The sequence below is a fragment of the Pelophylax lessonae genome (genome assembly GCF_965119305.1).
Source record: "Pelophylax lessonae genome assembly, chromosome: 1".
NCBI lineage: Eukaryota > Metazoa > Chordata > Amphibia > Anura > Ranidae > Pelophylax > Pelophylax lessonae.
The window spans coordinates 827,504,203-827,531,603 of NC_138768.1; the positions used below are offsets into that span (position 1 = coordinate 827,504,203).

Below are 27,401 nucleotides of genomic sequence, written 5' to 3' on the forward strand. Positions count from 1 at the left end.
TACTCCTCCAAAAATAACCAATTTACACCTCCATCAATAACCAATTTACATCATGTTACATCTTCAACAATAACCCGTTTCCTGCTAATTTACAGCCCTGACCCTGGTGACCTCAAATATTAATAAACTTCATTCTAAACCAATTTTTTCCGGTAGCCTCTAACGGTAGAGCCCATACTTCTGCAGTAAAAAACAATTTACATCTTCAAAGATAACCAATTTACTGCTAATTTGCACCTACGATTCTGGTGACCTCAAATATTAACAAAGTTTGTTCTAAACTGAAACTTTCCTGCAGCCTCTAATTGTGGAACCCATACATCTCCAACAAAAACCAATTTACCCCGTTTTACTGTACATCTCCAACAATAACCAATTTACACCAATTTACGTCTCCCAACAATAATTTGTTTAGAGCTAATTTGCAGCTCAGATCCCGGTGACCAAAATATTAACAAACTTCATTCTAAACCAAAACATACCTGTAGCCTCTAATGGTTGATCCCATGCGTCTCCAACAGTAACCAGTTTACACCAATTCCCCATAAATCTCCAACAATAACCAATTTACATCTCCAAACAATAACAAGTTTACATCTTCAACGATAACCAATTTACACCTAATTTGCACCTCTGATCCTGGTGAACTCAAATATTACCAAACTTTGTTCTAAACCAAAACTTCCCTGTAGCATCTAATGGTAGAGGCCATATTTCTCCAACAATTAATAATTTACACAAATTAACTGTACATCTTCAACAATAACCAACTTGCATATCCAAATAATAAACAGTTTACAGCTGATTTGAAACTCTCATCCTCGTGACCTTAAAGCGGAGTTCCGGCCACAAAATTGACATAATCGATTTCTGGCCATCCGCTTGCTTTTGGTCACCTGAAAAAGAAAAGGATAGTTACGATTTTTTTTTTTTGTTTACTTACCTTGTTATTTAAGAAAAATATACTCACCTTTCTTCCACGTCCTACCTCTGCGGCCGCGGCCCGCGCTGTCACTTCCTCTTTGCATTGATTCCTGGGAGCTGAACGTCATCGCTCCCAGGAATCAATGTGCCAGCACCGGCCCCGCTCGTCACTTCCGGTGCGGCGCCTCATTCCCTGCTAAACAGCTTCTGGGCATCCCCAGAAGCTGTGGAGGGAGGACGCGCCCTCACCGGAAGTGACGAGTGGTGCCGGTGAAGGCGCATTCTGGGAGAAGAGGACACGGAAGAAGACGCAGAAGAGGACGTGCTGGCTTCAGCTGCCCACATCCGAGATGGCAGCGCTGGAGAAGAAATTTTCAAGGTAATCCTTCTAAAAGGTAAGTGCGACCCGGGACAGTACAGAGACTATCCATTGTGTAATGTACTAGCCCTGACTGTCCCAGGGGTATTTTTATTGAAAAAAATATTTGTGGCCGGAACTCCGCTTTAAATATTAATAAACTTTGTTCCAAACCAAAACTTTCCGGTAGCCTCTAATGGTAAAGTCCCTACATCTCTAACAATATCAAATTTACACAAATTTACATCTCTAAACTTCATTCTAAACCAAAACTTACCTGTATCTTGTAATGGTAGAGCCCATACATCTCCAACAATAACCAGTTTACACCAATTTACTGTACATCTCCAAACAATAACTAGTTTACAGCTAATTTTCAGCTCGGATCTTGGTGACCTCACATATTAACAAACTTTGTTCCAAACCAAAACTTTCCTATAGCATCAAATAGTAGAGCTCCTACATCTCCAACAATAACCAGTTTACAGTTATTTTGCAGCTCAGATCCCGGTGACCTCACATATTAACAAACTTTGTTTCAAATCAAAACTTTTTCTGTAGTCTCTCATGGTAGAGCCCCTACATCTCCAACGATAACCAGTTTACACCAATTTACATCTCCAAACAATACCCAGTTTACAGGTAATTTGCAGCTCTGATCCTGGTGATCTCCTCAAATATTAACACATTTTGTTCTAAACTAAAACGTTCCTGTAGCTTCTAATGGTAAAGCCCTTACATTTCCAACAATAATCCATGTACAGTTCACCATTGCAAATGCTAGGTAGATCTCCAATTTGTTGTCACCTATTGTGGTCAGTGGTTCTCCTTGTGCAGTACACATTAGATAAAAGTCACTAGGAAATACATTTTCTTGGGGCCAATATGGCAGCATGCGTATGGTAGTACCCCACCTACTTCTATCACATGTATGTTGCCATGTATTGGTGCCAGGTAAGGAAAATTGTGATATATATTTGATACAATTTTCCATCTTCTTGGGGTCAGCATGGTAGTAAATGTGTGGTAGAGGTAGGTGGGCTACTACCACATATATGTTGTCATGGGTTGGTGTTAGGAAAGAAAAATTACAGTAAGTGGTTGATACAATTCTCCATTTTCCTGGCACCAACATGGTAGTACATATGTAATAGAAGTAGGCGAGGTACTACCACATCTATGCTGCCATGGATTAGTGTCAGTAAAGGAAAATTTTATACAATATATATATGGCCTAATGTTTGAGCAGAGTTGTATAAAGTACTCGAAACCCATACTTGAGTAAAAGTACAAGTGCTCGATCAAAAAGTGACTTGAGTAGAAGTACTAAAGTATTCAACATTTTTTGTACTTAAGTATTGCCAGTAGTTTTTTTTTTTTAAAATGTTGCTACTCAAGTACTGAAAGTAAAAGTACAAGTACTGTGTTATGTAGTTATTAAAGAAAGAAGTCAAAAGTTTGAACATCATATTGTTTTTTATTATTTAAAATGCAGCTTTTATTTATACATACAGTAGCATTTATTTTCGTATGCGCTGATAATACGCATGTTTTGAGCTTCATGAAACCTGCCATCTACTGTTCTGGCAGTGGTAATTTTTATAATTGTAACGAGTAACTATGCAGCACAAAAAAAAAAAATATTGGAGTAGAAGTATTGAAATCATTGAAAAAATGTAGTGAAGTAAAAGTGGAAGTAGGAGAAAAAAATTCTACTCTAGGAAAGTACAGATAGCGTATTTCGGTACTTAAGTACAGTAATGAAGTAGTTCTACTTAGTTACTATACATCTCTGTGTTTGAGACACCTGACCTCCACACCTATATGAGCTTATTGGACATCCCATTCCAAAATGAGATGTAAGAGCTCTGTGCAGGCAACTTAAATGTTTGCACATTCAACTCATCAAACCAAGTCTTTATGGAGGTGACTATGCTAGAACAGAAAAAAAACCTTCATCAAAATGTTGTTACAGAGTCTGAAGTGCAAAATTGCCTATAATGCCATTATATGTGCGATGTTGACGTGCGAAAACACGCATGTTTATGCATGCCTTATGGAAAGCCCAGATGGGAATGCAGCCTTAGATCTACCATCAACTATGTAATGCAAGGAATTACATACTAATTAGATACTAATTAAATTTGTTGTTTAGGTTCGCCCTATTTTTGATAACTCATATAGTTTCGTTTTGACCACTCTAAAGCTCACCACACACGTTATAACCTGATCGTACTATCGCCTTTAGATCTACCAACAAGTTTTTCGTGCAAGAGCCTACCTGATTGGATACAGATTGATTGGATAGTTTAGGTAGGTGCTCATATTACATAGATTTAGTAGCTTTAGGGTAATTATATAGAGATTGTATAGTCAGATTATAACATGTATGGGAAGTCTTATGCCTCGTACACACGCAACGATTATCGGCCGACCGATCGGCCGTCTTTTGTCCAGAGTGGTGTTTTGTTGGTTGAAATGTGCTCTAGACTGCACACAAATTTTCTCGGCCAACAAAAATCTACTTCAGAAGTGATGTCATGTGCTGGTTTACTTTCCGTGTGTTTTTTCTTCTCTGAGCATGCCCAGTCTTGCTCATCAGATTTTTGTCTGCCGAAATCTGTACTGACTGACGGAAAATCGGCCGTTGTGTTGACGGCCAACAAAAATTTTATAGCCTGCACACCAAATTTTTTTGCTGCAGAGTAGTGTGAAGGGGCCCTAAAGCTAGGCCATGTCATCTCTTTAGACTCGATTCACACCTATGCATGGTGCTTTTGAGCTTTTCTGCAGTGCTTTTTACATTTTTGAACAAAAAGATTTTACTGCGTTTTTGCCACAATTTGAGTTTTGAGTAATGCTTTCTTTTTTTTTTAATTTGTTGTTGGGCAGATTAAAAAATTCAAAAAGCTAATTGCGGCATAAACACAGTAAAAACGCACTGCAAGCTTTTGTGCAGATTCTAGTCTATTGAACCAAAAAATGCACCGTTTTGCATTTACAAAAGTCCCTGATCCTTTCCAAAAAACGCAGAGGCGCAAAAATGCATTGATGTGAAAAAAATGTCCTATGTTTCTGCAAAAAAGCATGAAAAAACGCATTGGTGTGAATGGAGCCCTAAACCGTAACACATGAATTACATTTAATGCAGATAAGGCACCAAGTGAGTTGAATTACCATGTTAATCTGCCACCAGGGCAGCCATCAGAGATTTTGGGGCCCCTCACACAGTTGTAAGCATGGGCCCCCTGGCCTGACCCCGTTAATCAGAGTTTACCCCTTTCATTGTGGTTCCCAAAGTTCCCCCCCTTGCATCAGGGTCCCCAGACTCCCCCTCCTTTCATCAGTGTTCCCAGAGTCATCCCCCCTTACATCAGGGTCCCAAGAGTCCCTTTTTATATCAGGGTCCCCAGAGTTTCCCCCTTATATCAGGGTCCCAAGAGTCCCTTCTTATATCAAGGTCCCCAGAGTTTCCCCCTTATATCAGGGTCCCAAGAGTCCCTTCTTATATCAGGGTCCCCAGAGTTTCCCCCTTACATCAGGGTCCCCAGTGTTCCCCCTCCCTAAATTAGTGTCCCCAGAGTTTGCCCTTACATGAGAGACCCACTTTCATAAGGCTCCCCAAAGTCTCCCCTTACATCATGGACCCTAGAGCCCATTCCCTTTCAATAGGGTCCCCAAAGTTAGAAGGGAAGAGCAGAGTGCCTTAAGGAGAGTGGAGAGGTTTAGAAAAATTGTTGGAGTAGTGGAAGGGGAGGAGGAAGCATTGTGAAGATCCTAGCCACTAAACGCTATCACTGATGTGGCAGGTGGCAGCGGCGGTGGATAGACAGCTCTGATTGCTTCACATCCTGCGCTGTTGCTGAGCAGGACAGCTGTGGAAGCAGGGACACTGACTGGGTATTTGGCAGGATGCTCGGGGGGGGGGGGGGTTCAGGGCCCCGGTGCAATAAACCATGAAGGGCCCCCCCGAACCCCTGGCCAGGGCCCTTCCCTTCAAGCCTGGGGCTCTTCCCACTGATCCTGGGGCCCTTTACTCTCGGTGCGGGCCCTTTATTAGGGTCCTGCAGTGGGACCCTTTCACAAGTTCTGCAGTGGGCCCCCTTCCTGCCATCTTGGGGCCTCCCCACAGTGATGGAATGCCAGGGCCCGGTCGCAAGTGTGACCTTTGCGATCCTGGAAGTTCACACCCTGGTGTCAGTAGTTTTAATTTTTTGGTATTTTAATTGTATTATTTTTTATCATTTTATTTTATTTTTTAACAATGACTACGACTCTGTCCATTCAGAAAAGGAAGGAGCTGGTAAATTACATATTTACCGACCCCCTTTCTGGTTCTCCATTGTGACACATCCCCTGCAGCAGCCGGCAGGAGAGGAAGGGAGCACAGTGGGGTGGGGGGGGGACCAGGGGAGCACACAGGGGCACAGAGACAGCAGAACACAAGTGAACTGGATAGGAGGAGTGGCGGGGGCAGCATACAGAGGAACCAATTTCCTCCATTTTCCTCCTGCAGCTTCAGGAGGAAAAAGGAGGACAGTGATTTTTCTACATGCTGCCCCCGCCGCCGCTCCTATCCAGGTGTACAGGGGAGCCACACAGGCCCCCTGGAGCATGGGGCCCGGTGGCAATTGCAACCCCTGTAGTTACGCCCCTGGCTCCACATCCCAACAGAGAGAAGCTGTTTGAAGGGATGACTGCACTACCATCTACCATATACTGGATTGAAATTTGTCTATCCTAGGTCGGCTACTTTTGGAAACAACAATAGGATCTCCTGACGAAGCTATAAGCGAAACGCGTAGCAATCTTTTGACAACAGCAACCTGAGATATCTGTGAGACCTGGATACTTTCTGGATTATGGCAAATTCTTTGTTTCCTAACACTAAATGGATATTCGCAAAGGTCTCCCGGCTATACATGTACCCTTGCTATACAACGAGGAGATATTGCTTTGTGCTTTCCACACATGTCTGTTCATGATTTGGTTTTATTATATTTTCAATCACTTCAGGACCGGAAGATTTTTCCCCTTAATGACCAGGCCCTATTTTGCGATTCGCCCTTGCGTTACTTTAACAGACAATTGCGTGGTCATGTGACACTGTACCCAAATAAAATTGACATTCTTTTTTTCCCCACAAATAGAACTTTCTTTTGGTGGTATTTGATCACCTGTGCAATTTTTATTTTTTGCGCTATAAACAAAAAAAGAGCGTCAATTTTGAAAAACAAAAAAAACAATATTTTTCACATTCTGCTATATGACATTCCCAAAAAAAATAAAAAAATCTAAATTTTTTAACATTTTAGGCCAATTTGTTTTCTGCTACATATTTTTGGAAAAAAAATCGCAATAAGCGTTATTTGATTGGTTTGCACAAAAGTTATCGCGTCTACTAACTACGGGAAAGATTTATATCATTTTTATTGTTTTTTTTTTTTTACTAGTAATGGCAGCGATCTGCGATTTCTTGCGGGACTGCGACGTTGCAGCCGACAGATCGGACCCCTAACTGACATTTTTGACACTTTTGGGGGGACCAGTGACATTACTACAGTAATCAGTGCTAAAAATATGCACTGTTACTGTAATAATGACACTGGCAGGGAAGGGGTTAACATTGTGGGTAATCAATGGGGTTAAATGTGAGCCTAGGGGAGTGATTTGAACTGTGGGGGGTGTGGCTTGTGAAATGTGATCCTATATAGAAGGATCACAGGGGCTCTATGGTCATTGCAGGGAGAAGAACGGTCGGCTGTGTTTACAACAGTTGAACGTCCTTCTCTCTCAGCGGGGAACGATCGCGGGTGTCAGGCGGCAATTGGAGCTGCCTGACCCATGCATCGGGATCCCCACTGCAGAGTGGGGGCGGGAGTGCGCCGTCGGCGACGCACGCTCGCCCCCTAGCTTCCCGCGCACGATGGACGTAGACCTACGTTGGTTTGCACAGGAGAGCCACCCTGCCGCAGTAAAAAGGCACCCGGTGGTCAGGAAGTGGTTAATGTTGTCATAATAAACTTATATATACATTTTATAAATTGAGTACTCGCGTTCCGTAATGGGGTTAATAATGGCTACATACAAAGTCCTATTTTTCTTTCTTTTTTTTTTTTTTTGATTGATGTTAATAAATTTCATAGAAATGGCCATAATGAACCTGCAGACATATGACAGCTCGGCGGGATTAACATTAGCACTCAGTTTGCTACTCCACACCGCGCTCGAGTGCCAAGACGGAGCAGACAACTTTCCTCTGTGCCAAACATACTTATCAGCCGTGCTGGGATCAGCGAGCCTTGGGCGCTCACATAAAGGCGGCTCTGTCACCCAGCAGAGCGAGGAGGGGAAGAAATAACACTTCGCTACAACCTGTTGTGTAACACCATCCCACACCGAACTCCAAAGACATCTGATATTTACACAATCAAAGGGCACGCTGGGTGGATACAGGACCTCCTGCGTTTCTTCTCTCCCCCCATGGCGAGGTTATTAATACGCCGCAAACAGCGGCCAATCACAATAATCATGAATCGCCCAGAAAAAAAGGGGGCTCCGGGTCAAGAAGCTTTTCTATGTTTTCCATGGAGGCTAAGGGAGGATTTCTGATGCTGTTAAAGTGTATGTTACCCCCAACATTTCAGACATGTGATATGTGCCAGCTGTACCATGTATTGTATTCAAAAGTATTCTGTTCTCTTTGTATTGCTCCGGTGTCAGCGCCAGGCTTCCTGCGTTCCTTTTTCAAACTAAGCATGCCAGGCATGGAGCACATCCATCCTAGGGTGGTCAGTTTACTGCCCCCCCTCCCCGCCTCCTGCTGACATGCCCCCCTTCACATCTCCTCACTGGGAAGATCAGTGTACTGCCCTCCCTCTGCCTCCTGCTGACATGTCCCCCTGCACAGCTCCTCACTGGGAAGATCAGTGTACTGCTCCCCCCCCCCCCATCTGCCTCCTTCTGACATGTCCCCCTACACAGCTCCTCACTGGGAAGATCATTGTACTGTCCTCCCCTCTGCCTCCTGCTGACATCCCCCTGCACAGCTCCTCACTGGGAAGATCAGTGCACTGCCCCCCCCCCCTCTGCCTCCTGCTGACATGTCCCTCTGCACAGCTCCTCACTGGGACGATCAGTGTACTGTCCTCCCCTCTGCCTCCTGCTGACATCCCCCTGCACAGCTCCTCACTGGGAAGATCAGTGCACTGCCCCCCCCCCCTCTGCCTCCTGCTGACATGTCCCTCTGCACAGCTCCTCACTGGGACGATCAGTGTACTGTCCTCCCCTCTGCCTCCTGCTGACATATCCCCCTGCACAGCTCCTCACTGGGAAGATCAGTGTACCGCTCTCCCTCTGCCTCCTGCTGACATCCCCCTGCACAGCTCCTCACTGGGAAGATCAGTGCACTGCCCCCCCCCCTCCTGCTGACATGTCCCCCTTCACATCTCCTCACTGGGAAGATCAGTGTACTGCTCTCCCTCTGCCTCCTGCTGACATTTCCCCCTGCACAGCTCCTCACTGGGAAGATCAGTGCACTGCCCCCCCCCCCCCTCTGCCTCCTGCTGACATGTCCCTCTGCACAGCTCCTCACTGGCTAGATCACAGTGTACTGCCCTCCCCCTCTGCCTCCTGCTGACATGTCCCTCTGCACAGCTCCTCACTGGCTAGATCACAGTGTACTGCCCTCCCCCTCTGCCTCCTGCTTACATGCCTCTCTGCCCAGCTCCTCACTGGGGAGATCAGTGTACTGCTCTCCCCCTCTGCCTCCTGCTGACATGTCCCCCTGCACAGCTCCTCAATGGGAAGATCAGTGTACTGCTCTCCCTCTGCCTCCTGCTGACATGTCCCCCTGCACAGTTCTTCACTGGGAAGATCAGTGTTCTGCAGTTTCTCTTCCTCCTGCTGACACGCTCCTTTCCATAGCTCTACATATCAGTGTACTGCTGCCATAGGTGGGCACAACCTATTGTATCAGGGTGTGCACCCCAAAGCTCTAACACATGTGATTGAGAGACTCAGCTCTGTTCCTGTTTACTTTGTGAGGGTGTGGGTGTCCATTTAATCCAATCAACTCTCAGAACTCTCCCCACTGAGCTCTGCAGAGTGTAACTTCAACTCTCCGCCCCCTGTTTTCTGACACCTCAGACAAGCTAACAAATTCAGCATTTTGAATTGTGGAGGAGCAAATGCTGCAGATAAACAGGTACAACTTATGTAGAAGGATTTGTTTCATCTCTGTGTATTATCTGTGGATCGTCTCTTCACTAGGTATATGTAGGGGTTTACAACCACAACCACCCTCTTCCTCTAATGTAAATCTTTCTATACTCCTTTCACAAAAGCGATAAATAAATACATACTTTTTTCTTTTTTTTTTTTTCTAAGATTTTATATATCAAAATATAACGATATCAGTATGTGACTAGCATTTAGAGATAAGATAAAGAAGATATCCAAAGTATAGCTAATAATAATACCATATGCTGTAGGAAGATAAGATAGCAGAAGTTATTATGGTTTACATTTCCCTGTAATTAAAAAAAATTAAAATAAATAAAAAATAGAGGGAAGAAAATGAAGGGCAAAAGTCAGCTAGCCTAAACATCTAACCAATCATCATAAAAAAAAAAAAAAAAAATAGAATAGGAATTTGAAGTGAGTGTAACATTAGTATCAGCGAGGATAGAAATGGAAGATGTAGGAAAAGTAAGAAAGCTGAAACAAGCATAAGGGGAAAAGAAAGAGCTGTTCAGGCTTGTTTACCAGGGGGGGATGTCGTGGTTCGGCAGAAATGATCCTCTCTGTTGCATTCGGTAGGCAGTACAGCCACTGAACACAACCTGTGTACATATTCACGCCGCATTGGGATGGCATTTTACCTAAATTCAATTAAAAAAAAAAAAAAAAAAAAAAAGGAGAAATCTGGGATTATTTAAAATCCTTGGGAGGACTGCATTATTTAATATGCAATGTGTAGCGCTAACACAAAATATTGAAAAAAGTTATTTTGAAAAAAAAAAAGGCTTATGATTAGGGTTGAGCGAACCCAGACTGTATTGTTCGGAAACGTACCGGTTTTCGGTACCCGGACCCGAACATTTTACTGAATATTCGGGATACAGTCCGTTGTTCGGTAGTTTTGGCGCGGTTTTAAAGAGGTTGTAAAGTCGTTTTTTTTTTTTTTTTCCACCCTGCAAGAGAAAGACATAATGAGCTAGTATGCATCGCATACTAGCTCATTATGCAATACTTACCTTAGAACGAGCCCCCGCCGTGCCGCTCACTCACCTCTATAACGGGCGACATGTCCAGTCGCCCGTCTTCCGGGATCGCGGCATCCGGCCATCTGATTGGCCGGAGCCGCGGTGACGTCACTCCCGCGCATGCGCGCGAGAGCCGACAGTCACGGCACAGGACTCTGAAGGAACGGCATGAGCGGCCGTTCCTTCAGAGCGCATGCGCCAGTGACGTCTCTGGCTGCATGTAAGGTAAATATCTCCTAAACGGTACATGTTTAGGAGATATCTACAGTACCTATAGGTAAGCCTTATCATAGGCTTACCTATAGGTACAAGTTGTAGAGGAGGGTTTACTTCCTCTTTAATGGCACGGTTTCAACAGCTGCAGGGCAGCCAATAAACAAGCGTTTAACTAGTGTGCCCTTAGAAGCCATCACAGCCATGCCTACTAATGGCATGGCTGTGATTGGCCAGTGCAGCATGTGACCCAGAGTCTATATAAGCTGGAGTCATGTAGCGCCGCACGTCACTCTGCTCTAATTACTGTAGGGAGAGGTTCCTGATGCTGCTGAGGGAGAGTTAGGAGATTATTGTAGGGGCAGGCTGGAGATTGCTTTCAGGGAAAGAATAGGAAGAATCTTCTTTAATCAGACAGCGATCTACATCGATTTTATTGTGTGGGGGTGCAGTGCACAATCTTTTTGCCCTGACCTGAGCCCAGTGAGGAGGAGGGAGGAAAAAAAAAACTTTTATCAGTCTGTTAGGTGTGCGGCGTGCAGCGGCCATTTAATGCAAGCTCAGTGCATACGTGTCTGCTTAATCTGGATTTAAAAAAAAAAAATGTTTTTTCCTTCATATTTTACTGTGACTTACAGCGTTTAGACACTGCTGTTCTAATTTACTGTTCAAAAATCACCAATTTAAGGGAAAAATAATTATTTTTAAGTTTTTCATTCATACGTTACTGTGACATACAGCCTTTACACACAGTGCTGTTCTAATCTGTTTTTTTTTTTTTTTAGAACCATTTTAGTGCTCAAAAGTTCAGGTCACCATTGACTTCAATGGGGTTTGGGATCGGGGTCAAGTTCGGGTTAAGTCCGGGTCACGAACCCAGACTTTTTTTTCAAGTTCAGCCGGACCCGCCGTACCCGGACATCCAGGAGTCCGCTCAACTCTACTTATGATATATGTGAATAATGACACAAGTCCAAAAAATGTATAAAGAGCAACAAATCTCCAACTAACAACTGTAAGTAAGTGACAAAAGTGATTCCTCCACTAATCTCCAACAAGTGACAAAATTAAGTCCGTGAGTAGAAAGAGCTTCCTCAAAAATCACAAGTGACATAGCATAATAGAAAGGAACCTCAAGTCCCAGCAGGTGTATAATATCCAGGAGACCTCTTCCCAGCATGAGCAGAAGGAAAAATCACCCATGAGCTAAAAAAACACATAGATGGCCGCTTACCAGAAGGCTATGGCCCCCCAACCAAATGGGCTGGCCACAAGCGCTTTGAACACAGCTGATATAAGATCATCAATGGCCAGTCATCATGATGTGTCGGATAACAGCAGTGGCAAACCCCATATACCAAGAAGAGATGTAAAGAGGCAATTAGCGTAATACTGCATATAGTTAAAATACAAAAAGGACAGATTTCTGAGCTAACAGTAGTGAAAGTAGGTATGAAATAACAGTATAAAAATATTTGTGAAAAAAAGAAGAAGCTGCACACATGGACCTATAGAGAATCCAAAAAGTAGTAGTATATATATGTGTAGCGCTTAACCCATTAGTGAGTGCATGAAAAAAATATTTTATAATAAAATATAAATAGCATACGATGTTCACAAAATTAAATGTGATAATTAATAAGTCCACTGATAACAGTCCCAATATATAAGTGCAAAAAAATAAGAAATCAAGTTCCAGCATCTAAGTATCACTCCTATTGCTGAAAGGCTGTTAGTGTAACAAATCCCAATAGCTACTCCGTGTATTGACTTGAAAAGATGCACGTAGGCTTTAATGAAAGGTGCTGCTTATCAGATGCAGATGGTCATCCAAATTAATGGATAGACCTCAGCTCGCTTAAGCAAGTATTGGCAGGATCCACCCAGTCTGATTCACACCGATATGGGGGTAGAAGGCACTAAATAGCGGGTATTCAGAGATCGTATGTAAAACAAGGTATAAAAAAACATAGCGTGATACCGTACACACAGTGGGAAGAAGAGAAGTAAGATGTTACACTCACATGAAAGACCTCATTAATTCCGTGTGTAACATGCAAAGCACAAAATCAGGGAAAGGAACCACAGATCCCAGCAGATGAAGAACATCACTCCGATATCACACACCCGTGAGTAATCACCCAAAAACATCCGAAGGCGCCGCTTACCAGATATACATGGTCACCCAATCAAGGGATAGACCTCAGCAGGCTTCATAAACACTCAAAGGAGTATGCCAGGTGTAATGGTGTATGACATACATATATAGATGTTCAAGGGAGCTCAATTGCCAAAAGACAAAAAAAAGGAACATGGACATAGCGTGATACCGTTTAGCATAACGCCTATTTATTAAAAAATTACACTCATATGTCAAACTTAATTGTAGGCTTGTAATCCCATACGGATACACAGAGAAGTAGATAACAGCGTCCTCATAGACTATCGTAGGCCAGCTCTGGGGGCGTGGCTGCGTCACGTCTGACTCCAACCAACGCGTTTCGTCATAGGCTTGACGTTGTCAGGGGCGTAAAATGTGGGAGGTATAGGTACAAGCTTTGATTAGACACAGCTGATCACGTTGTAAAGAGCTGCTTTGATTGGCTCTTTACACTAAATTATGATCAGCTATGTCAGAAGGACATAGCAATCACAGCTGCCTGGCAATGCGCACCACAGGGGGAACACAGAAAGCGCAATCATGGGAGGATGTCAATAGACTCCCTGCTGGAAATGTGTGACTGCGCTGTAGCCGTCATTTGGATATAGCACGGTCGTGAAGAGGTTAGCTATATAGAAGACACCTGAGAGACAGAAATCTTGCTAAATGATAGGGGATCAAATACCTTTTTCACTCAATAAAATGCAAATTAATTTAAACCTTTTTTGAAATGCATTTTTCTGGATATTTTTGTTGTTATTCTGTCTCTCACTGTTAATATAAATCTACTATTAAAATTATAGACCCCAAAAATTGTTTCCCTCACTGTATGTACAGGTGGTTTTAGATGGGATAGCAAGCATCTCTTTATTAATGTTAATGCTGGCTGTAGCACCACCCTAGTCTGAAGCCCAATATATGGGCATTCCTGTGGAGGAAGGTACAGCCAACACTGAGCCCCATGCCACATGAACTTGATCCCCTGGGGGATTTCATGAAGGTTTAAATATCTTTGCGAGACTTCTTCTCTAAGAGTTTACTGTTCATTAATGTTTTTGGGTGTTTATTGTGTGTAAATTGTCAAAACTCTCTGCACCTACAATTACTGCATTTAATTCCTTCTACCCAAAAAAAAACAAAAAACAAAGAAAAAAAAAAGAAACAAGCAAAACACAGAAAAAAAAAAAAAACACACAGCAAAAAACACAGAAATCCCATGCAGATTTGGCTTAGTCAATTGAACGCAGGTCTACGGTGCCGCAAACCTTGCCCACTAGCCCACTAGACACCATGCAGTTCATAAATAAAACATAAACAAAGACTTCAAATTACCATATCTATCACTGATCACAACTTGCTTTCAACAACAGCTTTGTTTAACATCTGCAAAGTGGAGCTCTTATCTCTTATAGATTGGTGAGTGACAAAGAACAACTCAGTCACCGATCTCTGTCCTTTCCTATGATTTAGGTCTGTTCCATCCACAATACACGACTTGTAGGTATACCTCCCACATTTTACAAGCAGCAACAACTGGGCAAAGAAAACCCACAAATCAAATCCCAAATGAAAGCACAACAGTAGTTATCAAGTCCATGTATTGTGTATGTGCAATTAAAGTCAAAGCAAAACATACACAACGTAAACTTACACCAGACGTCTTCAACACGACAACAAGATCCACCAGCGTCATTAAATCTACTGTAAATGATTGCCGGATTACCAAAGCTGTTATTTGCATGTTATGGTTGGCCTTGCATTAATTAGAGCTTGTTTACACTTTCGTTTGAGTGGGTGGCAATAACAGATGGTTAGACCACTATTTAAAGCCCCTCAACCACCCCCTCTTAAGCTGCAATGACAAAAATGATCCCTTTGATGAATTAAGTGGTCAGTAGCACCACCGAACTCAACCCATTCAAGCAAATGTGGTCGCACCGCAACTGTGTCCAAATCAGTGCGGGATTTATGATTTTAAAAATATCGTCCTCCCTGCCTGTTAACCTCCCTGGCGGTATGATTCTTTTGGATTTTAGGTGCTGAAAGCGGTACCATTATTTTAGGTGCTGAAAGCATGTAATTCTTGTGAATGAGCAGCCCACACCAACTGTATACATTTATTATACATATTATATATATATATATATATATATATATATATATGTATACATATATTATGTATACATATATTATATATATTATATATATATATATATACATATATATATATATATATATATATATATATATATATATATATATATATATATATATATATATATATATATATATATATAATGTATACAGTTGGTTTGGGCTGCTCATTCACAAGAATTACGTGTATATATATATATATATACGTGTGTATATATATATATATATATATATATATATACATAAATATATATACATATATATATATATATATATATATATATAATATGTGTGTGTGTGTGTGTATATATATATATATATATATATATATATATATATGTATATATATATACATATATATATATGTATATATATATATATATATACATATATTTACATAAAAAGTACAGTAAAACTGCAGGAAAGGGCACTGGGGGTTAATGTAATGTGATTTTATTTTATTTTGAACGATATCAGTGTGTTTGGTGCATTTTACATTCGAATTTGCCACCGGTTCCACCCCCCGGCGGACGTCACGTCGCCGGAGACGGAAGCCAGGGCTCGCAGACGATCGGGAGGAAGCTCCGCCGCCGCACACCGCTCGCAGTCTTCGCTGGATCCCGGAGAAAAGGTAAGTAAAACCTCCTCCAGCATCCAGCGATCTTCTTAGCGCTACCCCGAGTGTGACTCGGGGTTACCGCTTTTGGCACTAAAATCTTACCCCGAGTCACACTCGGGAATACCGCTAGGAAGGTTAAGCACCTCTGAAAAGTGATCCAACTGCCGACAGTAGTGTAAATTTAGCCCTAAAGTGTTATGTTGGGCATAGATGGATCGAAATTCGGTTGGTTCAGCAGGAACTGGATGAATTTAAATCCATCTATGGGCATGTTGGTTGTACTGCCATTGATCCATCGATGGATCAACTTCAGTACAAGCAGCCTTCCAGGCGATTATTGCTGGTACCTACAGCCGCCAGCAGGGATCATTGTATTCTCCCAGTTGGGAAGGCTCCCTATGATCCCCGCAGACAGAACACAATAGCACTGCCGGAGGGATTGTTGATGTGGGAATCAAACAGGTTGAAGGAAAGAAAATTGCATTATGTATGGCCTGTCCAAAGTGGGATACACACTAGTAGAAAATCTGCCGAAAATTCCCGTCCGAGGTAAAAATCGTACGATTTTCGCCCAGTGTGTACACAACTTTCAGCAGCCGATGCCGACATTTTCAAAGAAAAAAAACGGAGGGACAAACACCAAAATTTTTATCGTCCGTTCCCAGACGACCGATTTTCATTTATTGTGTATGCAGTACATCCGTGAAAAATAGGATACGAAAGACCATGCATGATCTGAAGTTGCTGATGACCCGGAAGTCTAGGAACAAATGTCCCAAAAAAAAAAAATCGGACGAGAAATTTTGTGAACATTATGCACTGTCAACTAAAAACGGTAATGAACGCTGAGCAAGAGAGAAAAAAATCGGAGGATATTTCGTCCAGTTTTCGTCAAGTGTGTACGAGCCTTTAGTTACTTTTACATAACAAAATGAAAAGGTAATCTACCATCATACATCCTCCCCAACCCCCTGGTCCCCGCTGTACTTATTACTGGGAATGCTAAACTGTCCCATGCAACTGGTTGCAGTGTTCCAGGGATTTGAAATCCCCATTGCTCTTTCCCTGCTTTCTGTAGCTTTTTGTGGCTTCCGGAACAGATCAGAGTGATTCTAATTGGTCAGTGCCAGCACGTGATAGCTCTGATCTGTCCCGGAAGCCCTACAGAAAGAAAGGGAAAAGGATTTTAAATCCCTGGATGCTAAACTGGCATGGGCACTGAGAGCTCATCAGGTGTTGTGTGCATGAATGTGGTGGCGTCTCATTGTTTTTCTATTGAGAAATGCAGCTCTGTCTGTGCAACCGTGTGTCCCCATAGAAAACAATGGGACGCCATGTGTGCCTTCAAGGACTCACGCCTGCATGTCATGTTGGGGCACAGTGTCCATGTGTCCCAGTAGACATCAATGGGATGCCAGCACAGGGATGCACCTGTGCATCCTCATTTCAGGAAATGTCAGCCCTGCACGGGGCATGGAGCTAATGGCACTGTGTGGATGGGGCCTTATGGGAACATCAGTATTTGTATTTCAGAGTCCCCGCTATAATATAATTTTATTACCTGTTGATCCTGCCAGGAGATCTGCTATTTTTTTACTTCTTTTAAATGGTGATAATGTGTGTAATGTGTTTGTTTTGCAGTGAAATCGCCCAGCAGCATTGTTGCCCTATGGAGAAGGGACTCCAAAAAAGGTTTGTAGCCTTCAACTGATTATACAAGCAAACAAAATCCTGGTTCTGGCTAACGGTGGCCATATGTGCCGCAATAAATGATTAATTTACTTTCCGGTTGATCCCTTTCAATAGGAGTAATTGATCTACATAGTTAGTCAGGTTGAAAAAAACACAAGTCCATCTGGCTCAACCAATAAAAAACAAAAAACAGTAATGAAAACCCAACCATACAATCCCATATACACAATCCTATACCCGCTGTTGATCCAGAGGAAGGCGAAAAAACCTCAGCAAAGCATGATCCAATTTCCTACAGCAGGGGAAAAAAATTCCTTCCTGATCCCCTGAGAGGCCATCGGATATTCCCTGGATCAACTTTACCTATAAATATTAGTACCCAGTTATATTATGTACACCCAGGAAACAATCCAGGCCTTTTTTAAAGCAATCTACTGAGCTGGCCAGAACCACCTCTGGAGGGAGTCTATTCCACATTTTCACAGCTCTTACGGTGAAGAAACCTTTCCGTATTTGGAGACTAATTCTCTTTTCCTCTAGACGTAAAGAGTGCCCCCTTGTCCTCTGTGATGACCTTAAAGTGAATACCTCAACACCAAGTTCATTATATGGACCCCTTATGTATTTATACATGTTGATCATATCCCCCCTTAATCTCCTCTTCTCCTCTTCTCTACAGTTGACAACCATTTCAATCAATATAGCACACATGGGGATGTAGATTTAGATTGATAGTTAAAGCATTTGTTACCCCAACACTTCATATTCCTGGTATGTGCCTGCTGTATCATGTACTTAAGCAAAAATGGAATAAAAAGCGCTCCCCCAGACCAAGGACAAAACTTGCTTGCAGATTACAAAAGGTACAAAAATATCAGTTTATTGGAAACATCACAACAGGGAAGATCCAACTAATAGATTGAAAAACGCTGGTCACCATGTGGAATGGCATAGAAAGATAAGCAGTACCTTAGTGGGAGCCAATGGTGGTGTCGGGAGATGTCACCCCCCAGCAGGGGATAGGATGGAACCTGTGACTGGCAACGATGAAAAAGGGCTCAACCAGAAAAATGCCACATTAATGAAGACAGCCCGCAAGTGCCATCCTGCACTGGGGAGGCAAAATGGCAGGTACTTCTGTGTGGCCACCGGCAGTATATCCGGAGAGAGCACTGGCGTCTCCTGCTCTCGTTTTTCCCAAGCTGCGCTGGGAGAGGACGTCACCGGGCAGCCAGAGACCAGTGAAGGTAAATGCAATGCAATACAATGTCCACACTAAACAGCAAAGGTGTATGGATGAGGCGGCCAGATATTGAGGGGAAGAGGAATGCCAAATGAGACAACATGTTTTGGGGGAACCCCCTTCTTCAGGTCTTCTTCAGACCAAATCGAAGCACCTGTGGCCACCATAGGGGTGTCTATACACAGAACCTTTTGTAATATAATATTGTATTGTCAAAAAAATTATTGCCCAGGAGAAAAACAGAATTGGAAGATCGAAAAGATCATTCAATCTGCCATACCCAGGCTGAGTTCACACTGAATTCGGATGCAGCTCACAGCAAGGGGTCTGGTGTGTCCCTGTTCTCTCTTTCAGAAATGAATCAGGCCTGAATTTTTGCCTGAATTCGGACCTGAAACAGAGCCAAAGACGCACAGTACTCCTGTGTAATGCGCTCCGCAACCGCCCCGTAGCTGTGTGCAACGGCTCCATTGAGAGCCAGTCACAGTCTCTTATCATACAAATTGGATGCGGGGAATACCATCCTTAAAGCGGTGTTCCAGCCTCCCCCTCAGCAGCTACACACACTGTACACATACTGTAGCTGCCGACTTTTAATATTAGAACACTTACCTGTCCTGGAGTCCAGCAATGTTGGCACCGCAGCCGAAGTTTCCATCTGCTGTCGGGTGGTGCCGCCGCCATTGCCGGTGAGGGAACCCGGCAATGAAGATTTTACGGCTTCACAGGCCGGTCCCTAATGCGCATGCGCAAAGCGCACTGCGCATTCGGATTGGCTCGGCGGTGGGGGAAGGAGGAGGGGGCCAAGCTTCCGAGGGACAGCGCTGTGGCGCCGTCTCCCAGAAGTGGGGAAGGGTACCTGTCAAAAACAGGTACCCGTTCCCCCCTCCCCCTTGAAAGGTGCCAAATGTGGCACCGGAGGGGGGGGGGGGGGGGAGAAAGCAAACGAGCGGAAGTTCCACATTTGGGTGGAACTCCGCTTTAATTTTGCTTATTTCCTATGATCAGGTTTTCCATCCAGACTGATCCATTCATAACACTTTTTAAGCTTTTACAGCCACCATTTTTTTTGGGGAGGGGGGGTGAAGTGTTTTACCCATATGAATACAATCTGACTGTTGTAAGCACCTCTGTCATTAGTTTGTCCAAGCTGTTACTTTTTCTGAACAGATTGTCCTGCATGCAAAAGTGTAATAATATATAAAAAAAAAATATAAAAAAACATTATAAAGAAAGAGATAAGAAATAAAATTGAAATTCACATACTAAATACTATTATTACAGGTTATTATTACTATTATATTGTAATTATTTCTTATTATTTTTTTATTGTTTAGGTTATAATTGCCATCATTATTATTACTACATTCAGTTACCAGAATACAGTATTATTTCACTACAGTATACCCTTAAGAAAGAAAAAATAATCTTAGAGCTGAATTAAGGTAAAAACAAAACTCATCCATTGCAATGGGGCTATCCTTCTTCTGTAAGGCTTAAAGGTTTGCTTCGGTCTAGGGTAGGGTTTCTCAACCAGGGTTCCATGGAAAACTAGGGTTCCTCCAGAGGTTGCTAGGGGTTTCTTGAGCAATGGGCAATTTCTTGCTCTCAGATAAGTTCCCACTGACACCATTAATCTTTTTAGCTATCTGTAAGGGGGGAATTCTTCCCAATGACCACAAGTGTAAGGTGAATTCTTCCTACTGACCATTACAGAAAATGTATCATGAGATGTAGATATAGTAATATTTAGCAGAGCCTCCCTGACACCAGAAGGTTATTTCAAGGGTTCCTCTGTGTTAAAAAGGTTGAGAAAGGTTGGTCTAGGACAGTGATGGGGAACCTTGGCACCCCAGATGTTTTGGAACTACTTTTCCCATGATGCTCTACTGCACTGCAGAATGCATGAGCATCATGGGAAATGTAGTTCCAAAACATCTGGGGTGTCAAGGTACGCCATCACTGGTCTAGGATATTGGAAAAAGCTATTTTACTTATCCGATCCCCCATTCCCGCAGGATTCCTCTGCAATTCTAGACCTTTTCCCCCAATGTTACACCTGTCACAGGTCCTCTGAAGCCATCAACACCCATAGCTTTGCATTGGATGTAAGGACACCAGGGGACAGTCCACCCCTGGAGCATAAGGGAGAGGAGGAGAGTGCTGGTTGCCAGGGGAGCAAAGGGATCAGGTGAGTAAAAATGCTTTTTCCAGTACCCTACACCTAAATGGACATCTAACCCTTGCACTGTAGGGGAAAGGATTTCTCCTTTCCCCGGAGATAGGCTTTAAAGTCAACCTATGGTGAGAGAAATACAGAGATGACCATTCTTGAAATTGTTATATTTCTGGCACCATTCCATGGTGATCCTCTGTCTTCATTACTTTCTGAGTCACTTATCCATAATACTTATTTAGATCATGAAAACCTAAATTGGCACATTTGTTTTGGGTCACTATGACAGCTAGGCAGTCTCCAATGCCCCTCCTAGGGCCAGATTAAACCTTGGGGGAAACCCAGGCAGTTCTGGTTCTGAGAGCCCCTCATACACAGAGTTGGTTTACATTCTCGATGACAGTCACACATTTTTAAAATGCATGATACAACATCATTCTGAGGTCATGCGTGCAGATGCACACATGCGCATTGATAGCGCTCTATGTGTGGTTTGTGCCAAAATTTGTTGTTAAAAATGATACGTTATTCTAGATCAGAGTAAAAACTTTTACAATTGATGGCCGGCAAAAAATTACTTCTGAAGATACATTTATCAACAGAAATTATTATTTTTTTTTTATTATCATATATTTAATTTTTTTTTAAATATTTTTTTATTATTTATTTTTTACTGTGTTTTTGTCATATATTTTGTTGGGGTTTTTTTTTTTTTGGGTTACTTTATGTAATATTTATACTGTTTTATATGTTTTAATATTTTTTTATTATTTTATATAATATTTTATGTTGTTTTATATTATTTTTTGCATAGAGGGGGGCCCCTTCTGTCCAGAGTAAAAACTTTACAGATGATGGCTGGCAAAATATTGCTTGCCAAGATACATTTATTAAAAGAAAAGTATTTTTTTAATCATTATATATTTTAATTATTATTTCTTTTTTATATAATTTTTATATTGTGTTATATTTTTTATGTTTTTTTTTTAAATGTTATATATATTTTTATATTATTTTTTGCATAGGGGGGGGGGGGGGCTTCTGTACAGAGTAAAAACATTACAGATGATGGTCTACAAAATATTACTTGCCAAGATACATTTATTAAAAGAAAGTAGTTTTGTTTTATTATGATATATTTTATATTATTTTATATAGTTTTTTTACATTGTTTTATATTTTTATTATTTTATATACTTTTTTTATATTGTTTTATATTATTTTTTGCATAGAGGAGGGCCCCTTCTGTCCAAGGTAAAACTTTACAGATGATAGTCTACAAAATATTACTTGCCAAGATACATTTATTAAAAGAAAGTCGTTTTTTTTTATTATGACATATTTTATATTGTTTTATATAGTTTTTCATATTGTTTTATATTTTATTATTTTATATAATGTTTTATATTCTTTTTTCTGCATAGAGGGGAGGGGGGCCCTTCTGTCCAGATTAAAAACTTTACAGATGATGGCTCGCAAAATATTACTTGCCAAGATACAATAATTAAAAGAAAAATAACAATTTTATTATTATTTATTTTTTGTTATTTTATATAATTTTTATATTGTTTTATATTTTTTATTATTAATATTTTTTTATTTTATATACTTTTTTTATATTTTTTTATATATATATTTTTTTTTTGCATAGAAGGGGGCGCCTTCTGTCCAGAGTAAAAACTTTACAGATGATGGCCCGCAAAATATTACTTGCCAAGATACATTAATTGAAAGAAAAGTAACAATTTTAGCATTATATATTTTATTATATTTTTTATTATTTTATATAATTTTTATATTGTTTTATATTATTTTTTGCATAGAGGGGAGCCCCTTCTGTCCAGAGTAAAAACTTTACAGATGATGGCTTGCAAAATATTACTTGCCAAGATACATTAATTGAAAGAAAAGTAAAAATGTTAGCATTATATATTTTATTAATTTTTTTATTATTTTATATAATTTTTTTAATGTTTTATATTATTTTTTGCATAATGGGGGGACCCTTCTGTCCAGAATAAAAACATTACAGATGATGGCCCACAAAATATTACTTGCCAAGATACATTTGTTAAAAGAAAGTATTTTTTTTTTTATTATGATATATTATATATTATTTTATATAGTTTTTTTATATTGTTTTATATTTTTAGTATTTTATGTACTTTTTATATATTGCTTTATATTATTTTTTGCATAGAGGAGGGGCCCTTCTGTCCAGAGTAAAAACTTTACAGATGATGGTCTACAAAATATTACTTGCCAAGATACATTTATTAAAAGAAAGTATTTTTATTTTTTTATTATAGTATAGTATAGTATAGTATAGTATAGTATAGTATATTCTTTTATATGGTTTTATATGGTTTTTTTTATATTGTTTTATATTTCTATTATTTGATATAGTTTTTTTATATTGTTTTATATTTCTATTATTTTATATAGTTTCTTTATATAGTTTTATATTTCTATTATTTTATATAGTTTTTTTCATATAGTTTTATATTATTTTTTGTATAGAGGGGGCCCCTTCTGTCCAGAGTAAAAACTTTACATATGATGGTCTACAAATTATTACTTGCCAAGATACATTTATTAAAAGAAAGTAATTTTATTTATTATGATACATTATATATTATTTTATATAGTTTTTTATATTGTTTTATATTTCTATTATTTTATATAGTTTTTTTTATATAGTTTTATATTATTTTTTGTATAGAGGGGGCCCCTTCTGTTAGGGGGCCCAGAACAATTGACCCCCCCATATAAATCCAGCACTGCCCATTCCCATCCTTGCCCAAAATAATATTGATAACTGGATTACATTTTCTGTCTAGCAGCAATCCTTATTTTACATTTTTATCAACCATGCAGCTAGAGTAAAGCTGGATACACACTATACAACTTTTGTTGTTCAATTTCATTTAGAGCCCATTCACACAGTGGCGACACGACTTGCCGGGGCGACCTGTGAAGTCGCGGTGCACAGCGTGCACTGCGACCTCGGCGCGACATGCACGGACTTCATATCATTGAAGTCTATCCAGGTCGCCCCAAAGTAGTACAGGACCCTTTTTCTAAGTCGGAGCGACTTGTGTCGCTCCTATTAGAACGGGTCCTGTGCTAATCAATGGCAGGCGACCAAGTCGCCTGATAAGTCACGCTAGTGTGAATGGGGACTTCGATTTACCTTCAACTATGTAGAGCAATTGCTCCCCCAATTTTTTGCTTGTTTATTATGTATTCGGTCTGACCAGACTTCTGGGGTTGAGCACCCCACCCCCCACACACACCTGTACTCTATCAGAGTCCACTATCAAGTAGATATAGGAGGAGTCCCTTGTAGTGCATTAGCACATCTCTCCCAGCAAGGAGTGTTGTCTCCAAGGGTTAGAGAGGCTGGATTCACCCCTTTTTTATGGATAGTGTAGGACCCACTGATAATGGGGTACTTTGACGTAGTGGTGGGATTGAGCACGATATGGCCATATGGTGGGACTAAATCCCCATTTTTATTTATGGATTGTCTCCATATTTGATAGTCATTTCTTTTGCATGTGTGCGCTATTCTTTTTTAATATACATGTTGCTTGGTCCATAGCTGCACCGGCTTTAGATATACATGTTCAGGGCTTGCTCCCCCAATTTTTTGCTTGCTTATTATGTAGAGCAAGTGCCTGCCTGATTGCATACAAATTGAAAGTGTTTAGGTGTGACCTCATATTACATGGTTTTGGTAAATCTAAGTCTCGGTTCACACTACCGCGACTTGTCAGGCGACTGGTCAGCCTGACAAGTCGCGGTCAATTCTGTGCTACAGGAACCATTCTATTAGGAGCGACACAAGTCGCTCTGACTTAGAAAATAGTTCCTGTACTACTTCAGGGCGACATCGGAGCGACTTGCATTGACTTCCATTATGTGAAGTCCGTGCAAGTCGCGCCGAATTTGCGGTGCACGCGACTTCACAGGTCGCCCCCGAAGTCGGATCGCCATAGTGTGAACCGACACTAAAGGAAAAAAATCGAAAGAAAATTGTATAGTGTGTATCCAGCTTAAGGATGTGAAGCGTAAAACAAGCAGATTAGGAACAATGCATGGTATGGTGTTACAGAAACAATAATTCTACACACAGAAGAGAAAGTCCTTACTATGTAACAACAGATACAAAACACACAACATTGGATAAACTAAAACAACCCAACAGCAACAAATGTAACAAGTTACACATTTACCAATAAAAATACTCAGGAAACCTGAGATATGAAACCACAAGTGGGGGGTGATAGGTAGTGCCCACTTACCTAATGGTAGCACAATGAAGAAAGGTAGCCAGCAGAGGATGAACACCCCAACCACTATGGCCAAAGTTTTGGCTGCTTTCTTCTCCCTGGAGAATTTGACCAACCTGACAGACAGAGAACTCCTAAAAGTGTGACCCTTCCTGGAGTTGACATTGGACTCCCCTAAACTTCTGCAGTGAATCCTGAGGACAACCTCCATGGACTTGTTCCTTTCCTTCTTCACTCCAGCCTCTAGGCTCTTGGTGGTCCTTCTGGCCACAATGTAGACCTTGAAGTACATGATGAGGATGACTAGCAGGGGCAGGTAGAAGGAGAAGAGGGAAGAGAAGAGAGCATATCCAGGTTCTTCAGTGATGCTGCATTGGCTGTCATCATCTGGTGGAGCCTCCTTCCAGCCCAACAGAGGTCCAATGGAGATGACCATGGAGGACACCCACAGGACAATGATGATGACCACAGCCTTCTTCTCAGTCATTATAGTTGGGTACTTGAGGGAATGTTTCACACCTACATACCTGTCTATGGATATGATACACAGACTCATAATAGAGGCAGTGCAGCAAAGGACATCCACAGCTGCCCAGATGTCACAGAAGATCCTACCAAAGACCCAAGTGCCCAGCACCTCCAGGGTGGCAGAGAAGGGCAGCACGGTGGTGCTTAGCAGTAGGTCAGCTATGGCTAGGTTGATGATGAAATAATTGGTGACCGTTTGCAGCTGCCTGTTGCATGCCACAGACAAGATGACCAGGATGTTCCCAACAATGGCAAAGAGGATGAAAACTGCCAGGACAATGCCCACACTCAGAGAATGCAGGTCCAAAGCTTCTGCCAAGGAGGTGCCATTATCAGTCCCATTCTCACCTGGCAGGTAGACACTTGATTGGTTCCACCACAGGCTCTCATTGCTGGGCTCTGACCAAGTCATGTTAATCCAATCTCCTCTCCATATAAGAAGCAGATCCAGATCTCATGGCTGAAGGTGGGCACATCTTATCTCCAGGGGTCTCAGCAAGTCATCTCCTGCACCAAATACCAGGCTGGCACTCACACTTTGGTGCCACATTCTGCATGAAGAGGCAATGAGAGGTTCTCCAAGAAGGTGACAGCAGTAAAACTTTTCTCAGTGCCTTGCACTTCCTCCTCCTGTGAGTGTCATTGTGCCCAAGGATGCTTCTCTGAGTCAACTGCAGCACAGAGCAATTGCTACTCCCCTTTAGATTGATGATGGTTCACTTCCCCCCCTCTAATATGGGAGAGAGCAAGGCAACATGGTACAAAGTGATGCTGACTCCACTCTCCATGGCAGTCCTGTGCAATGCATGATGAGCTCAGCCTGAGTTGCTTGCAAAAAAAAAAAAAAAGAAGAAGTCAGCTCTGAATGGATAAATGAAGCCAACCCTGGCTGTGCTTCATTCACTTTGGCAGGTCCCAGCCCCTCCTCCTTTCATTGCTACTCCGTGATAAGGCGCTGGAGGGCTCCTGCATTTTCCTCCATCGCCGCTAGAGGGAAGCAGGTGGTTCCGTGTTTATGGCTACTACAATACACATTGAGATCAAAGGGTCTCTGTGATTTTCCTTGTGTGCTAATGTGGAGCTTTCTTCTCAGGAAAGAGGAAAACATTTCATGCTGGTTAACCTGCCTACATGCTTGTTTTCTTATTGTTAAAGCCAATGTGGCAGTTAATGATTTCCTGGAAGAACCATGTAATTCCAAGGTGATCCATTAAGGGTTACTTTCAGATGTTTGCATGACATTGCCCTATTTATGTCCATGGCTTTATTACTTGTGTCTGCCTTGAATGTAAATTTACTGAGGAACTACAAGTGCCAGCATGCCTTGCTTGTGTTATACTAAAATGGCATCTCATCCAGCATTGAAACCAGGAGGTACAGTAAGTGCTCTGTAGAACTACAAGAGCCAGCATGCCTTGCTTGTGTTATACTAAAATGGCATCTCATCCAGCATTGAAACCAGGAGGTACAGTAAGTGATCTGTAGAACTACAAGTTACATAGTTACATAGTTAGTGAGGTTGAAAAAAGACATCAGTCCATCCAGTTCAACCTATGATGTGTGTGTGTGTCTACAGTAAGTGCTCTGTAGAACTAGAAGAGCCAGCATACCTTGCTTGTATTATACTAAAATGACATCTCATCCAGCATAGACACCAGGGGATACAGTAAGTGATCTGTAGAACTACAAGAGCCAGCATGCCTTGCTTGTGTTATACTAAAATTACATCTCATCCAGCATTGAAACCAGGAGGTACAGTAAGTGTTCTGTAG

General features: G+C 41.5%; 1 protein-coding gene across 1 annotated transcript in view; it reads right to left on the reverse strand.

Moving 5' to 3' along the window:
* Positions 1-26,500, reverse strand: part of ADRA1D (adrenoceptor alpha 1D) — a 260,246-nt gene extending 233,746 nt beyond the window's left edge. The window contains exon 1 of the mRNA XM_082267159.1: positions 25,114-26,500. Within this exon, the coding sequence (XP_082123285.1) occupies positions 25,114-26,041 (928 nt within the window). The 5' untranslated portion in view covers positions 26,042-26,500. The remainder of the gene's footprint in view (positions 1-25,113) is intronic.
* Between the last annotated feature and the right edge of the window lie 901 nt (positions 26,501-27,401).